This window comes from Scleropages formosus, chromosome 2 (genome assembly GCF_900964775.1).
Source record: "Scleropages formosus chromosome 2, fSclFor1.1, whole genome shotgun sequence".
Taxonomy (NCBI): domain Eukaryota; kingdom Metazoa; phylum Chordata; class Actinopteri; order Osteoglossiformes; family Osteoglossidae; genus Scleropages; species Scleropages formosus.
In genome coordinates, this window is record NC_041807.1 from 7,144,860 (window position 1) to 7,161,734 (window position 16,875).

The following is a 16,875-nucleotide window of genomic DNA, read 5'->3' on the forward strand; positions in this document are numbered from 1 at the left end:
TTGCAAGTTGGAGATGTGGTCCTGCTCAAAGACAAGCAGGCCGAACGCAATTGTTGGCCTATGGCAAGAATAAGCTCCACATTTCCTGGAACCAATGGTCATGTTAGACAAGTCGAGGTTAAAACAGTTGAGCAGGGTACTGTGAAGACATTTCGCAGATCAATTACAAAAGTTGTTTTACTTCTCCCTGAAGATGTTTAGGTTGACCTGCGTATACATATGGGTAGTGACCTCACCGAGGTCAGGTGGGGAGTGTCATGTCTAGAAGACATTATTAGTTCTTTTTTGGGGTTTGGAACGTTTTCGTTTGTCGATAAAGTTCGTTCAAAATTGAACACATCACTTCCTGTTTTTCTGAGCGCACCACTTCCTGGTTTTTGTGCATCACTTCCTGTTTTCTGAGCGCATCACTTCCGGTTGTCAGACCAGGAAAAGCAAGGAAGCCACATGGCCAGAAGCACAAGGATCTGATTGCATCCACAGCTAAGGACTGAGAAATCAATGTTGTAAGTGACTGGAATTTATTATTTAGAGTTTAAAGATAGGATATTAAGAATTATTTTATAAAAATATAGAATAATTTACGTTCTAAGAATGTTTTTACAAACGAACATGTACATGTAAGCTGTATGGTTATGTTAATGTTTGCCACATGTATATAATGTTTTGTTATGTAAAATAATGATACAGACTATTTTTGTAAATTGATTTTCTCTAATTTTTTTGTATTTTGGTTATAGTTTTCACTCCATGTCTTGGTGAAGGAGTCATCAGTAAAGTCTCAAAAAATACAACGACAACTCATCTCTTTATCTTGAATGGGGTTTAGCTTGATGTTTAGTTTGCGGTTGTTACACCTTGACGAGAACACTAGAGTTTGTGTTTTCTATTGTTGTCTAAAGGCCTCAGGGAGTACCACTATAGTTTCATTGTATTCCACAGCAGTACAATGACAATAAAGTCTTCAGTTCAATTCAGTTCAGTTGGGGGTGAGTGCCTTGCTCAAGGGTACTACAGCTGAAGGAATCAATCTTGCAACCTTTGGAGCCAAAGGTAGCGGCTCAAACTAATACGATACCAGCTGTCCTATGAAATAAATTTATCTCCTCCTTGTGTCTCCTGAGGAGAGAGTGATGATCCATGGGAGCAGGACTGAGTCCTCAACTGAGTCTCGACACCTGGGAAGGAAGACAGAAGGGGCAAAGAGAGACACACCCCAGGAGCTGGGAGAAAGACACACTGTTGGCGCTAAGCACAAAGTATTATGAGGATTTTTTTACATAGTCAAACAAATTTATTGTGGTCTGTAATGTTTTTAAATGTTCCCATGAGTGCTTATGCCATGTTTACTTGTTGTTGTACCAAATAGATGCTCTGAATGGTAACCAGATAGAGGAGTTGTGTTGTTGGGAATCAGCTATGTGCGCTTGAAAACACACACGTGTGTGGTTGTACGACGTGTTGTGTCTCTGTCAGGATCATGCAAATGACTTGTATGGAAGTAGAATGACCAGAGAGTGAGCAAAAACACCAAAAGCAGTACTGAAAATGGTAGATATTTTTACAAGTTTTCATTGTACTGGTCCCTGTTCTGTGAAGGACGAATGTAGAATAACCAAAGTTATGTCTGCTCGTCCATATCCACATCCATGTCCACATCCACTGTCTGCTTGTGTTGTTTGTGTTACTGTGAACTAAAAGCTGCTCTTCTACTCCCACCCCAGACTGCAGAAACCCGCCTCAGGTGTTTCACTGGCATTGCTTAGGAAACACCTTCAGACAAGGTTTCAATCATCACATCTGCAAAGATTGCTCCATGTACTCCATCCCCACTGTCAAGTTTCTCTTTTTGCTCAATATTACACAATTCAGTTGGATCCCCACCTTAAAGACCTTTCTATCGCTGCTTGTTTTTTGTTTTCTTTTCTTTTTTACTTATCTTATTTATTACTGTTTGCAAGCCCTACAAACAGGGCCATTGCTAGTGGGGTGAAGGGTGGTGACAATTATAGGGGCCCCCACTAAATCCAGTAGTTATGCTATATAGGCCCTTACTATTGTGGCACACAGCACTATGGGTTTGGGCAGGGTGAAGAAGGGTGCAGAAGCAGCATTCATTACAAACGGTTTATTGGAACACCAAGACCAAGAAAATAATGCTCTCAGTCCCAGGACCCGATTTTCTCTAGGACCTGCACTTACACCCAGGCTTTCCAGCCTGCTTAGTGCACCCAGGCTCATCCCCTCAAGACACTGGCAGACACAGCCACCCCATTATTTTCTCCTTAAGTGGCCCAGTGGTTACACACACATTTAACATTACTTCCCATAATGCAACTATTTATATTAGACGGGTTTCCCTGCTAAATACAAGTAATGCGGGTCGTTACAATATATTACAGTTTCAGCTTGTATGCCTGAGAATGTAAGGAAAACCATAAAAACATGCAATTTTGTTAAAGTAGCTCCAAATAGCTCCTCTTCCCTCCATAAAAATGGTTTAGTCCGATGGTTATCAATTATTTCAGCTCAGTCAGTGGCAAACAGCAGAGGGAGCCAATAAAATCGTAAGTCCCACCCCAGCTAGTGAACATTAACCAATCAGAGTTGGGGTTGATCTGCGAACAGTTGAAATTAGAGTTGAAGTTACAGTGGAAGAACAGGAGACTGAGTGTTTGAAAATGTCGGGAATACACACACGCACATTTTCTGAACTGCTCTTCCCATACGTCGGGAAATAAAAAAACATAAATGTGGATACTAGAAACGTCATGAAAAGAAGGAGAAGGAGACCAGGAGAACTGCTGGATCCCTATCTATAAAGACCTTCTTTAAGAAGACAGGTAATGCACTAGGGTGTCATTACGATGGGGTGCCGAACAGATCATTTCTCCCCCCGATTTTACTTTCGCGGGAACAGGACACCAATACTAACACTACATAAGAGTTCATTAGAAGTCTCTTTGGAGAAAAGCGTCTGCCTAAATAAATATAAATGTAAAATGTAATGAGCTGCTGCTGCTCCCCCCCGCCGCTATTGTCACATCATTTTCTCATTACTGTACTGGCGCGCGCTCACCGAATGATACACGCTCAAAGTCCCAAACGTGAATATAAATCGCTTCTTAGGTGGATATATATTAGCTTCACGTGTATAATATGGCGCGCAGCACTGTGGGTTTAGATGGGGCAAAGAGGGACACAGAGATATCGTTCTTCTCGCATGTTTTCCACCCGCCCACAAGGAAGCAATGCTCTCGGTACAAGTACCGTTTTCTCAAAGACCTGCGTCTTAACTTAAGACAATACTTTAATTTTAGCCGAAAAACCAAAATTTTATTTTTTTTAACAAACTTTATTTAATAAAGTTATCAATAATACACACAACCAAAACAATACATTAAAATCCACAATCAAACAAACCCAACACCATTTTCTTAGTTGGTCAACAAAATTACTAAGCAACCATTACATAAAATACATTGTCAAGGCAAAGTCTTTCCCATAACAACCCCCTTTCTGACTACGAAAAATATAACTGACCCATGTCCTCCCCACACCAACATTCCCAAAAAGACGGTCCCCCAATAACAGCTCAACCGAAGCCACCATGCTTCCTTCAAAACACATAAAATACTTCCAAATTACAATATAAAACTTGATCATACCCCTAAAAACAGATAAATAAATACAAAACAAACATTCATATGAGTAATCATCAGTATAAAAACTCAAAGTGCACAGAATCACCTGATAAAACAAGGCCATTAAAATCTGTAGACAAAACACTATACAAATAAAACCCGCAAGTTAAAAATGTTAGTTAAAAGTGCACAAACCCAACAACACAAAATTACTAAAATCTGTGAATAAATATTGCACAAATGAAAACACACAAACAAATATAAAAGAAAAAATATACAAGGGGGTAAGATACAAGAAAGCACAATATGTTTTAAAAGAATACAGTTCCATAAAGCAGACATCCATCCTCATAGCTTCAGACACATTTATCCATGAGGCCTTTCCATCTGTCCTTTGTCTCGTGGTAGCCGAAAAACCAAGAAGCAACTTAAGACAGCGTTCTCAAGCTGCTTAGCACCCCTAAACACAGCTTAGACACAGTCATCCCATCATTTCCCCCAGAACCGCCCCGACTGGTTCCACACGTTATTTACAAGGTACCCACAATGCAAGTATTTACATTAACCAAATCTTCCGCCTAAACACAGTAACGCGGGTCATTACAATAATATGTTCATAGTCAATATGTTCATTACTAATGAAAATTTCTTTTAGTTAAGATTTTTTGCTATCTATTTATTTGTTTTCATATTTAATTTATTTGTTTTTATGTTTAATTTATATTTGCTTTTTCCAATATTTAGTAAAAACCTTTATTTGCATTTATTTATGTTGGCTGTTTTGTTATTTTGTAAGAAATCCCTATGGCACTGTAAATGTGGGCCTACATGCCCATATCTTATACCGTATATAATATGGGTGGAGGGCGGTGGGGTCCCACATCAGTATTTTTTCAGGGGGCCCAGAACTCCTTAGCTTCGGCCCTGCCTACATACATTCAGCTTTAATGTGTTCAGTCGCATGTTGTCTGGATTATGTGTCCACAGTGTTCATGTACGTCCAATTTGTCTTGAAATATCTGTGTATAACTCCTCTGAGTACTGTTTCTAATATTGTTTTGTCCCCAGTACCAGGTCACAGGCTGTTACTCCCCGGTCTACGTGTTTTACGAGTTTCACCTCAGCTCCCATGAAACAGTGGCACAATTAGGAACTTTTGCCTTCCAGGGTGCAGAGTTCAAGGCCCAGCTGCTGTTACAGTACCCCTCAGCAGGGTATTTACAGTAAAACCTACCAAGTGCTTGGGGCGTACAGACGTAAGGATACTTAAAAATAATTAAGTAGGTTGATGTACAAAGCTAATATGGCAAAATATCTTGGGCCAAAGTGTCACTTCAACAGAGAGTACCACACTTGTGTCTCAACTTATAAAAGCAATTGGGCCTAGAAATCTGGCCGTGACTCAATATGTTTGTAAGTCAAATCACTACTTTACAAAATATGAAACATATATTATGTATAATACAGCTTAACCCTTTGAAATGCACATACGTGAAATTCTGATATATCAGATAAAATTACATTCTATTAAAATTCTGTTTTCATCAACAACTCATATAATGCAGATGTCTCATTCTTGTCCTATACTGAAAATATCAGGCATGAAATGAGGAACATGAAAAGAATGAAGAATTTATTCCAGTAAAACTACTCAGCTCTATAAATGGGTAAATAATTGTAAGGCGCTAAATACAGTAAAACAAAGTGTAGTGCAGCTTGTGTAGTAATATAATCAAAGTGTGTACCATTAAAATACTGTTAATGTGTTTTGTGCTTAAATTGTAACTAGAAAACCCCAAAACGGAGTCAAAGGGACCAAAGCTCTTAAGGGAATAAAAGGTGCTCCTGAGCAGCCAGTGTTATGAGTTTACAGAGGTCATGAATTGTGATTTAACATGTTGTCTAGTTCCCTTTAGATACTTCAAAGTGCTGGGCATTCTGCCCCCCCCATACCGCCACCTCTCTCAACAGATACGGCTCTGGAACTTAAAATATATCAGTTCGGTTAAACATTCATGGATCATGATTTTACAGCCTGTTTTCAGGCTTCACAAATGATGAGCGAACGGATGTGAGAACAGAGCAGTGCGAGGACTCACTGAAGATCCTCATGGTTGCTGGTACAAATGACCTCTAGTTATGTAGTGCTCCTTGGAACACCACAACTGGACTGACCTGTTGCTGAAAATGCCACTTTCTTTACAACAGTAGCATCCAGTGCTTATGAGTTATTGTCCATGATGGACTGGAGTTTATTCAGAGTATGCCTGCATGACATCCGCCAAGGAGACCAGCTACACTCCCAGGATTGAGGCGGCATTCCTGACTAACTTGTTGAGTCCATTGGCATCTCCCATGGTAAAGCTTGTGCACCCGCATCCACCTGCAACAATCAAGTGGTAAAACATCAGGACACAGTGGATGAGTCAGCCTGCTTGGACCAAAGGTTCACTCCCATGACCCCAGGCTGTAAGGTGTTGAACACACAGGAGAAACCACAGAGTGTGGTCCTCACAGTGCTGGTTGCCCTGTCCAGGTGACAGTTGTTTCTGCTCAGAAGGAAGATGATGGCATGAGTTTCGTGCTTCTAAGGGCTGACAAAAATAGATAACTCACTGAAGCTAAAATGAGAAAAAAGTAAGCAGAGCACAAAGTACCTACTAACAAGAAATAATTTCACTAAAGTACTGAAGAGTGTACATAGCACTTGCTACTGTTGCATGTACATTTATTCATTTAGCATATGCTTTTTTCCAAAGTGACATACATTTCAGAGAAAAATACAATGAGTGCATTACATCAATAGAAGGAGAGATTTGGATGTAGACACGTGATTCTAAAGTACAGTTAATTTGTCACATTCCACCATATGAACCAGTATACATTACACAAGTAGCTGCATAAAGGTTTATCCATTCAGCAATTTATAATCACAAAATTATTAAATATTTACATTTATCTTGCAAATGTTGTTTAAACATTTACTGTACTTCAAACCATGTAGCACAGCAGCTAGTTTTAATCATAAACTGCTTAAGGTAAAACATGTTGTTTGACTGTCAGCTTGACGTGTCAATAAGGAAATAAAGGAAGGGTCCTATTTTATGTTTATTATGCAAACATTTTAATTTGCCTTCCTCTGTTGCTCAGGGGTTATATTAATATATAGTCATGCCAATACCTTGTAAATTACCACTACTGAATTTCCAGTGAAAAATGGTGACACTCAAACCTGTTGACATTGGTTGTGAAGTCGACTAGAAGATCCTGGATTCTGATCCAGCGGGCTACTGGATAAATATTTTTAAGTCAACTTAGTTAGGAGGGAGGGTGACGCAGCGGGCCTGGCATTCAAGACCTGCTTGGGGTGCCTTGTGACGGACTGGTGTCCCATTCTGGGTGTGTCCCTCCCCCTGTAGCCCCATGCCTCGTACCACTGGGTCAGGATTCATGGAGGGAGGGGGCACAGTGGCACGGTGGTGGAGCGGGCTCGGCTGGGTCCTGCTCTCTGACGGGCCTGGCGTTCAAGTCCCGCTTGGGGTGCCTTATGATGGACTGTGTCCCTCCCCCTCCAGCCCCATGCCCTGTACCACTGGGTCAGGCTCCAGCTCACCGCAACCCTGCTCAGGACAAGTGGCTTCAGCCAATGTGTGTGTAGTTAGGAGGGTCATCAAAGAAAGTGGGGGCAAAGAATCCAAGTGTTAAGTTTCTGTGTAGTTAGGGATAGCAAAAAAAAAAAAAAACATCGCTTATACATGTGATCAGACATGTATACAGATTATATAGTATATTTACTGTCAGTCCCAAGGCACCAGATCTTTACCAAAGAACAACCCATTCCAATTAAAAAACATTTAATGAGACATAAGATTTCACAAGACTGGATTTTACTGAAAGTTAAACTCTAATGATGACAGTCATTACTGAAAATACACAACAGTGCTGTAATGTATGATGGACAATGTAAAGTGTCGGATAAACTAAGCTATCCTCAAATTAAGATGAAGGCAGTCATGACAAAAGCAGTTCAGATGTTAGCTTGAAACACACATTTTCTGAACCGCTTGTCCCATTCGGGGTCACGGGGAGCCAGAGCCTAACCTTGCAACACAGGGCGAAAGGCCGGAGGGGGTAGGGACACACCCAGGACGAGACGCCAGTCCGCTGCAAGGCACCCCAAGCGGGACTCGAACCCCAGACCCACCAGAGAGCAGGACCCGGTCCAAGCCACTGCGCCCCCTTCTAGCTTGAAACAAAAACAGGAAAATAATTTCCAACTATTTCACAATCTGTGCGAGTTCAGTGTACAGAACAATGCTATACAATGACGTTAGAAGAACCTGGAAAAACTAGGTTTAAAATTGTCTTTAAAAATGCAGTATGTCCTGAAACTAATGTAATAAATGTCTCTCAGCTTCAATTTTTATAAAGTTTAAGAATCATTCCGATAAACACTTCTGCCCTAATTTCAATATGCTTTTTAGTGTGAATCTTCAGAGCTGTGATAACAAACACACACAGACACACATCTCCAGATTAGGAGTCAAAGGAAACACACTGTTGATTGTGAGGTGCATTAAAGTACTTCACATCCTTTTAATACATATGAGACAGAAACAGTTTTTTTCTAACAGGTCCCTTTGTTGAATAAATTTCCGTAGACATAAACATTCAAAATAATGCATGAAATAACCAAATCAAATGGCTGAAAAAGTAAATGCAAGTGAATCCATGAGGAGTTTCTGAGATGTCCATTATAGTGTTCAGTCATGTAGTGGCAATCTTATTCTTTCTGTTATTTCTTTCCTCATGTCACAGTGCTGCTGCAGGTCTCTGACCTCCTGCGGAAAAGTGCTGTTCCACACCAACAGGACCGAGTCCTCACCTGGGTCTGGACACACAGGGCAAACCGAAAAACATAATGGTCTGGGAGACTGACATTTTTCTAATAAGCTAAGGTCTGAAAAGCTTAGTTTTGAAATCTGTGTTTTTTATTTTGGGAAATCCACATGCTAAAATCAAAATGTCACTAATAAGAGATTATAATTATAACAGTGATAATTTTAAAGAAAGTCACTGACTACTTTTTAATTGAAAATGGATAAAATATCAAATCTTCCTGAACCACGTGAGTAAAATATCTTTATCAGAACAATGTGTGGGAAAACATTAAACACAATATTTTTTCCAGTGAATTTACTGCCATTCTCAATGACCCGAGAAACACAAACAAGGAAGGGAGCTAACGCTGAGGAAGAAAGATTATAGACACAAAAGGTAGGGCAGCAGACAATCATGCCCTTTGACCAGTAATTTCAGAGAATGTATACAACTGATGTGGAACAACTAAAAGGAACTCAGCATGGTTCAATGAAAGTTGTTAGAATGTCAGAAACTACAACATAAGCGAAATAAACTAAACTGAAAACTGTAACAGACAACATGGATTAAACGTGTAAAAAACAGGAGAATGCACTTTTTATGGCTAGATCTGAATACAATTCTAAATTAACTGTTGAGGATAGAAACAATCCTTGCATCTTTTTAAAACAGTGGTCAATTTGGCCAGTAGGAATTCGAAAAAGGCAACTTAATATTATTCCTGTTACAAATGATGACTTCATGATCTTTTTCAATAATGAATTAGATACCATTGGAGTGTCAATTATTCCACCTATCTCAGATTCTGTGAGTGAAGAGGGATTAGGCTCTAGTCTAGGTATAGCTGATACTACTATGGAGTGTACACGCTTTAGTAATTTCAGTAAAATACTTTAAATGGATATTATGGGCCTAATCTGTACCATGGAAACCATGAATTGTCCTCTAGACCCAGACCACACCAAATTATTAAAAGACCCAATGTCCCTTCTTGCAGAACCTACAAGTAATATTATTAATCCTTCCTTACTTAGAAATGAACGAGCAATAACTTTTTATCTCTAATCGCTGACATAACAGAAGTACTTATGGTAGATGGGGATGCAGTAGCAAAATAGCAAAATCAGTTTTACTTTATGCATTACAGTGAGAACAGCAACATCTATCCATCCATCCATCCGAGTGCAGTAAGAGCTCGTCCTGAGCAGAGTCGTGGTGATCTCAAGCCATCCCCGGAAGCACTGGGTGCAAGGCTAAGGGGAGCACACCCAGGACAGGATCCCAGTCCATCGTGATAAGACCAACATATTTTATAATATTTACAACAAAAATATTGAATTATCACTGATTTTTCAAATAATTAAAACTGGTACCATCAATTGTGCAGGACAGTAAAGTTTTTGGGTTATCAATGTTGCCTTTGGATTTCAGCTTGTAAATAACAAGCAAAAAACTGTTCATAGAGAAACTTTTTTTTTTTAAAAAAAAATTCACGATGTTTCAGTGAATCCCATGAGCTACCATCATTATATGTATAGACAGTGCTAACAGGCTCTGACTAATATCTGATTAGATTCACATTGTAATGGACTCACCATTTTCTGCTCTGGATTCATCTTTCCGTAGCCTACTGCTTCGCCCCAGTCCAATAACGACGTTCCTTGGGTTTAGCGTTACTACATTAAGGAAAACAAAACTTCAGATGAACATATAAAACATCTCTGAGGAGGACCAATACAGTGCTGAGAAATATTTTGGTAGGAGAAATTATGGGGAAATGACGGCAGGAATTAACACTTTTGGGATCCAAGGTTCTCTGAACAGTACTGCAATCTGATAACAACATAAAAACTCCACACAGCACAAATAATTATGGACCAGTGGTGGGCTACTTGTGTCCTGCCGTAACCCATTGTGGAAGTATGTTAGTTTCTAACTTCCACAACACTGCAATGGTGTGAGAAGTGGGATGGTGCTGGAATCATACTCCTGCCATGTCAACTAATACACAACAACAAACTAAGACACATAGTGAACATCTGCAATATTTTAAAACAAGGACCAAGAGAAGATAGAATGAATTTTGTACAAAAACAGAAGAATATTTACAGATACAATATTTATAGTGTCTCAGAAACATTGTGAAGGATGAGAATGATGAGGAAACAGAGATAAACAAAATCTGAGCACAGCTGACTCTCATAAAAGAAAGGAAGGACAATAATGCACCTATATGTGCTGTTGCCAAGCTTCTGACAGACTGGCAGAGGTATCCAAGGACTCGAAGGGGCCGACAGGTCGACAGGTCCAGGAGGATCACATGACCACCCCTGGTTCCAATCCAGAGGATAGCGTTGGGTTGTATCAGTAGAGCTTTCACACTGGCGCTGGAGAGTCCTGTGCCCGGGAGAGGCCACTCTTTCCCTGTACTCAGATTCCTGCTGAGACTATGCCTGGATGGAGAGCACAACACATGTCACTCTGTTCCACTCTTCCAGCATTCCCAGTGGCAAGAATGTAGACATTACAGCACTGATTTTGCACATTTTAGATTATGCAATTTGCATAGGATAAATACCTTCATCATGCATGCAACCACAAACACACAGAACATTTGTTCACATGCTGCTTAATTTTCAAAACCATTTTTATACCCAAAGCTTATGCAACCGGCACAGTATGCATAATGTGTCTTTTCACACGCACACAGGCTGAAACTGCTTGTCTTGAGGCAAGCCAGAGCCTAGCCTAACCCGACAACACAGGGTGCAAGGCTATAGGGGGAGGGGACATACCCCGGATGGGACGCCAGTCCGTCGCAGGCACTCCAAGCAGCACTCAAACCCCAGACCCACCGAAAAGCAGACCCTGGCCAAACCCACTGCGCCACTGTGTCCCCCTATTGTGTCACTGACAGTTTATTTAGCAGATTTCCACCTTGCTCATGTTTCAGACAGTTTCAGGATTTCCTTCTAGTAGAACAGTCCATTTTTCTGCTACACACGTTCCAGGACAGCATGCCAAGCACTGAAGCTGTTCTAACTCCAAAGAGAAGCCTTGCCTATTACATATAAATAGGTGTTTCAAGTATTTTGTACACCATTGCTAAAATATTAACTCATTCTCCCTATGAATGAATACTGAAACCAGTCGAACTCTGTGAAAGAGAGATGCTTGAAATAGGATGCAATTTGAAATACGGTGCATGCAGCAGGATGACATAAAGCTGACCTCAGTATCTGGGCACAGTCAATGATGTCAGTCATTTTCTCGCTTTTCTTGTCCCACAGTTCCACTGTGTGCTCCCCTGCCTTGCTCACACAGATGTGCTTGTCCACCACTAGACGGAACAAGTTGGTGTCACTGCTCTGCTTGTGGCCACGCCTGGAGAACCACAGATATGTTCACTCAGACACTGAGGGGGTAAGCAGATGTTTACCCTGTTTTACACAGCAACTCTCTCAAAACTGCTCTCACTTCATCTAATTCAAACAATGTCCTGCACAGGTCTCTACAGGCCTCATTTCAGCTTATACATAAATTTGTCTAAATGGCTAATACTAGTAATGGTTTCACTGCCCTATAATGTGATACAGGTGGTCCCCGATTTACGATGGTTCAACCTACGATTTTTTCGACTTTACGATGGTGAGTTGGCAATAAACATTCAGTAGAAATCATACTTCAAATTCTGAATTTCCATTTCTTCCCAAGCAAGCGGTATGTAGAACAATATTTTCTCGAGATGCTGAGCAGTGGCAGCGATCCGCACCTCCCACTCTGTCACGTATAGGTGTGTATTAGGAGTATTAAATGCATTTTTGACTTACGATATTTTTGATTTACGATGTGTTTTGTGGAACGTAACCCCATCAGAAGTCGGAGACCGCCTGCATATAGATTTAAGTAGAAACTGAAGTTAGTTTATTTAACAATCTATATATCTATAGTACGGCTCTAAAAGGGTCGTAAGTATTAGTACGGGTGTAAAAGGGCTCAGAACTGTAGTCACTCCATACTGTGGAGACACTGCTGTAAGCAAACCCTGACATCCTGCTTTCTTTTTTGGCTAAATGTACACTGGTTCCTCTAAAATAACTCACTGATGCAGGTTGTTGGATTTGGTTTCAATACTCTTCCAGATGTCATAATCCTCCGTGAGGGACAGGACTCGAGTTCCACAGCCGGCCCAAACTGTGGTTCTATCCAGTGAGTGACTTGACTGGCCAAGGCACATGAGTGGAGTGTTGACATTTCCAATCACTAGTGTCTTCAGTGGCTGGCCATTGTCACGCTGTGAATTAAATCCAAGACAAGCAGCAGTACTGGTTTATTAATGTTCAGCTAGAAACCACGGTAACTTGAATTGTTCCTATTGTGAAAAAGAATTTGAAGTACAAAAGAAGTTGACACGTATATAGCAAAGTATTTCATATCCCCCACAGTACCTGGATCTCTGAATCTTCATAAACCACCAGAACTCCATCTGCAGTTCCCACTAACAAATGGCTCTTCTTTTTGCTTTAACAGGAATAAAGGCATGAGCTGAACAAGGAATCCTCTCTTTTACTAAACAAGAGTAACACAACACATGTTCATGTTTACTGAGGAATCTTAGCCTCTGTACGCTGGCTCTAGACCATGTCATCTTTTCCATGTACGCAGCTGATGGTGTCTTACTTGAGTACAATATTTATATACACCTACCTGTCCTGAAGGTGCGAGTGAAAGTAAAGAGAAGTCACCGCGTCAGTGACGCTCTGAAGACAGTGTTGAATTAACATGTCCCTTGGGCTTATTATTATCAAAGCCCCTGACTGTGTTCCTGCAACCAGCCAATCAGAGCCACTCTCTGAGACTCGCACTGTCGCCACACACAGGACTGGACTCTTGTCAATCTCCTGTAGTAGGCAGGGCAAAATGCTCAAATCCTTTGACAGTGGGTAATAATTTTTTTCAAAACACAGGTGTGAAGAATTACAGTTCTGTTATGATATGTTCATTGTCTTAATGAGTAACCAGAGAGCAAAGCAAGCTGTGTCTAAGAGAGCTGAGCTTTCAATGGAGGAAAAACGAACGGTTTACTATGCACCTGGGTGGTCAGTTTCCCAGATTCCAGCTGGACATATGTGACGCAGCCACGGCTCTGGCTGCTGCTGCCCCCACCGATGCAAATGCATGGCCCGTCGTTTCCATGGGCCACTGCGAAGCACTCAGCATTTGGTGTCCTGCATACTGCCACCTCCCTCATGAGGCACAGCATCTCCCCCGAATTGAGCCTGTCAAACACCTGGAGGTACAAAACACCACCCATGTGACACACCAAAGGACACACCCACCTGACGCAGTCCCAGCAACAACCATCTCCTAATAACAAACAGGACAATATCTTCCCATTTTTCATCAATGTGTGGTTCATGCCTGAGAGGATGTGGGTCTGTCCTGAGGGTTCTCCTTCATGCACTGCTTCATCAGATCCTCAAAATGTGGCCATGGGGAACAGCCATAGTGCTTCACTGGATCTAATGGCAAAGGGAGACACCGTCAGCTGTCTCCTTCACCTCTGGTCACCACTTCTGCAAAGAGCTAACATTTAGTCAGTTGAAAGGGTACCTGGGAGCTTCCCAAACACTGCCATTTCATCAAACTCACTGGGGAATTTCATTCCATCAGAGATCCTCTCGCCACAGGTCAACAGATCATACATCAACAGACCAAAAGAGTACACATCTGCCTGTTGATTATATATTACATTTCCACGGGTAACCTCAGGTGCTCGGAACCCTATAAAGTGAATAAGGAAATTAGAGTGAGCATGGAAACTAGACCTTCTTTATTGTCATGTATGGTAAATGCTGAAAACGAGGCACTGTCTTCCTTGACACAACAAGCATTTTTACATCCAAAAATATATCAACTGGATGTTAACAGTCAGTCCAGTAGCCAAGTCCTCAAAAAAGTTCAGATTTACTTTGTCCCGTCCAGGGTATACACCAGTTAGCCTTGTGCCCAGTGATACCTGGATGGGCTCCAGACCGCAGCAAGCCTCACCATGACAACAGGTTGCTGAAAGTGAGTGAGTGACTGATTTACGTTGTGATCAGGTGATTCTAGTCATACCCCCTCACAAAGGCCTTCGCCTTTTTTATTATTAAACTGCATTCATAGGAAAAAATTACCCCTTGTGATTAAATTTTAGTGAGGCTGACAGCTCATTTGCAAATTGTTCAGCCTCTCCTAACAGCAGAGACATTGTTCTGCACAACAGTTTAACCAGTGCGTTGATTAATGTTGTTTCGGAAATGAAATGTTGACTCTCAGACATTTGTGTTAATAATATTCCTATCTTGTTTGATGCTGGTCCCAGTGTTGCTGGACATGAGTGTAGCGTTCAATACTGTTCACCGTAGTATTTTATTCAGTAGACTAGAACCCTTGGTTGGACTAACAGGCACTGTTCTTATGTGGTTCGATTCCTATTTATCTAACCTGAAACAGTTTGTACTAAATCTGATTACTGCATCGCTTTGTTCCTGTACAAGGTAATGGTGTGCCTCAGGGTTCTGTGCTTAGTCTGTTATTCCTTTTACTTTATATGCTACTACTTGGTGATATTTTTGTGAGCATAATGTGAGTTTTCACTTATATGCTGATGACTATCGGTTATATGTTTCCTTTAAGCCTGATGAAGAAAAATTAATTTTTGCTCAGCAGGCTTAAAGGAAACATATAACTGAACACAAACTACTTTACCAATAAAGAACTATGTGTCACACTCTCGACCAGGCTCCAGCTGGATGCACCTGATCTGAATCAGCAAGGTTGAGTATAAAGGATGCCACACCACCACCCACAGGTTGAGGAATCTCGATGAGATAACTGTCCCCTTGGCGTTCGCAACCTAACTCCTACTCTTCGTCCTGCATTTCAAACTGCTTCTTCCTTGTCCAGCTTTCCTACCCCCACTTCATACACCCCCGGCTTTGACCACGGGCCTGAATTTTGACAAGGGAGAAGGATTCAGTTTCCTTCTCGGTTGCTTGACAAACGCTTGATCCCGACCACGATTCCCGTCTTTGCCCCATCAGTTCACAACCCATGATCCAACACTTGGATCCTACTGTCTCCCGGCTCAGCATTTGTGACAGAAGATTCTGACTTATCAAATAGATCCAGCGAAAATCGAGAAACTCTTGACCACCGCTTCTACCCAGAAGAAATTGCTCGGCTGCCACGACCAAACCCTCCAGTGACTGCCACCTCCCTTTGTGAGATTCTGCAGATTCTGCAGCAGTGAGAGGCATCTGTGGTGGAAGACGCATCTAGGTTCATCACCTCACCACCCGCATCAACTCCTATTGCTACCGCAACGACACCAGCAATGGACCCCAGTCTCGCCACGCCCCTATGATACAATGGCTTGCCAGATAAGTGCCAGGGGTTTTTGCTCCAGTATGAATTGGTGTTCTCCAGCCTGCCTCATGTTTATCATTCAGATGTGAGCCAGGCAAGCACCCTCCTGGTCTGGGCAGTTCAAAAACCTGGTACCAATGCAATTGGGACACGGATGCTTGATCCCAGAAGAAAGACAACACCAATTCAGGGAGGGCCTTTGCTTGTATTGTGGGGACTCGGATCACTATTGCGTGCAGTGTCCGATTCAACCCAGCCCCAGACCACAGCACCAGGAACCTCCTGAAGGTGAGTAACCTCCTTCGGCCCTCCTCGCAACTACTTGCGACTATCATTCTGTCATGGGATGGGAATCAGGTGTCCACAAAGGCATTTCTGGATTCCAGAACTGCAAGTAATTTTATGGATATCGCCTTTGCAGAGGCCCAGGGGATACCTATAAGGGGTTGTGACATGGTGCTTCGGGTTAGTGTCTTAGACGGCCAGCCTTTAGGAACCAGTGTCGTGAAATCTAGGATGGCGCTTCTTCGCTTGTTCGTGCCTGTAGCAAGAAAGACATTTATTTTTACCTCATTAAATCCCCAGACAACCCTGTTATCTTGGGGTACACATGGCCGACTCAGCATGACCTGTGTTTTTCCTGGAGCACGGGGGAATTAGTGTCCTAGGGGTCCAAATGGGCCACGCTATGTTTGTTCCTGCCATGTAGGACCACGTCCATTGAAAGTCCAGAGGCAAAACGCCCCATCGAGGTTACTGACGTCTATCATGACCTCATTTCTTTGCAATAAGAGATAAAGGACGAGGAGGAGGAGGAGGTGGCGGAGGACACAGAAGGGATGAGAAGGTGGCAAAGAGTCTGTGTGGTTTTTTTAGTTACAGACTGTATTTTGTTGTGGTAGAAGGAGGTTTTAGCTGAGGAGACAGCAGAGTGAAA

General features: G+C 41.8%; 1 protein-coding gene and 1 long non-coding RNA gene across 4 annotated transcripts in view; one reads left to right on the plus strand and one right to left on the minus strand.

Annotated features, from left to right (window-relative positions):
- Positions 1–471: 471 nt before the first annotated feature.
- LOC108927229 (uncharacterized) lies at positions 472–1,906 on the plus strand. The gene is made up of 3 exons (XR_001965575.2): positions 472–506; positions 1,125–1,259; positions 1,725–1,906. It is a non-coding gene; the product is annotated as an uncharacterized LOC108927229 (long non-coding RNA).
- Positions 1,907–7,863: 5,957 nt separating this feature from the next.
- lrrk2 (leucine-rich repeat kinase 2) overlaps positions 7,864–16,875 on the minus strand; it is a 43,309-nt gene continuing 34,297 nt past the window's right edge. The window contains exons 42-51 of one of the 3 annotated variants that reach the window (XM_018740366.2): positions 14,178–14,309; positions 13,947–14,047; positions 13,618–13,815; positions 13,233–13,426; positions 12,974–13,046; positions 12,629–12,819; positions 11,757–11,909; positions 10,755–10,978; positions 10,121–10,201; positions 7,864–8,535 (exon numbers count right to left, since the gene is read on the minus strand). In XM_018740366.2, the coding sequence (XP_018595882.2) occupies positions 8,408–8,535; positions 10,121–10,201; positions 10,755–10,978; positions 11,757–11,909; positions 12,629–12,819; positions 12,974–13,046; positions 13,233–13,426; positions 13,618–13,815; positions 13,947–14,047; positions 14,178–14,309 (1,475 nt within the window). In that variant the 3' untranslated portion in view covers positions 7,864–8,407. Of the gene's footprint in view, positions 8,536–10,120; positions 10,202–10,754; positions 10,979–11,756; positions 11,910–12,628; positions 12,820–12,973; positions 13,047–13,232; positions 13,427–13,617; positions 13,816–13,946; positions 14,048–14,138; positions 14,310–16,875 lie in introns of those variants that run through there. The other 2 variants (XM_018740365.2, XM_018740367.2) reach the window with 2 other exon arrangements.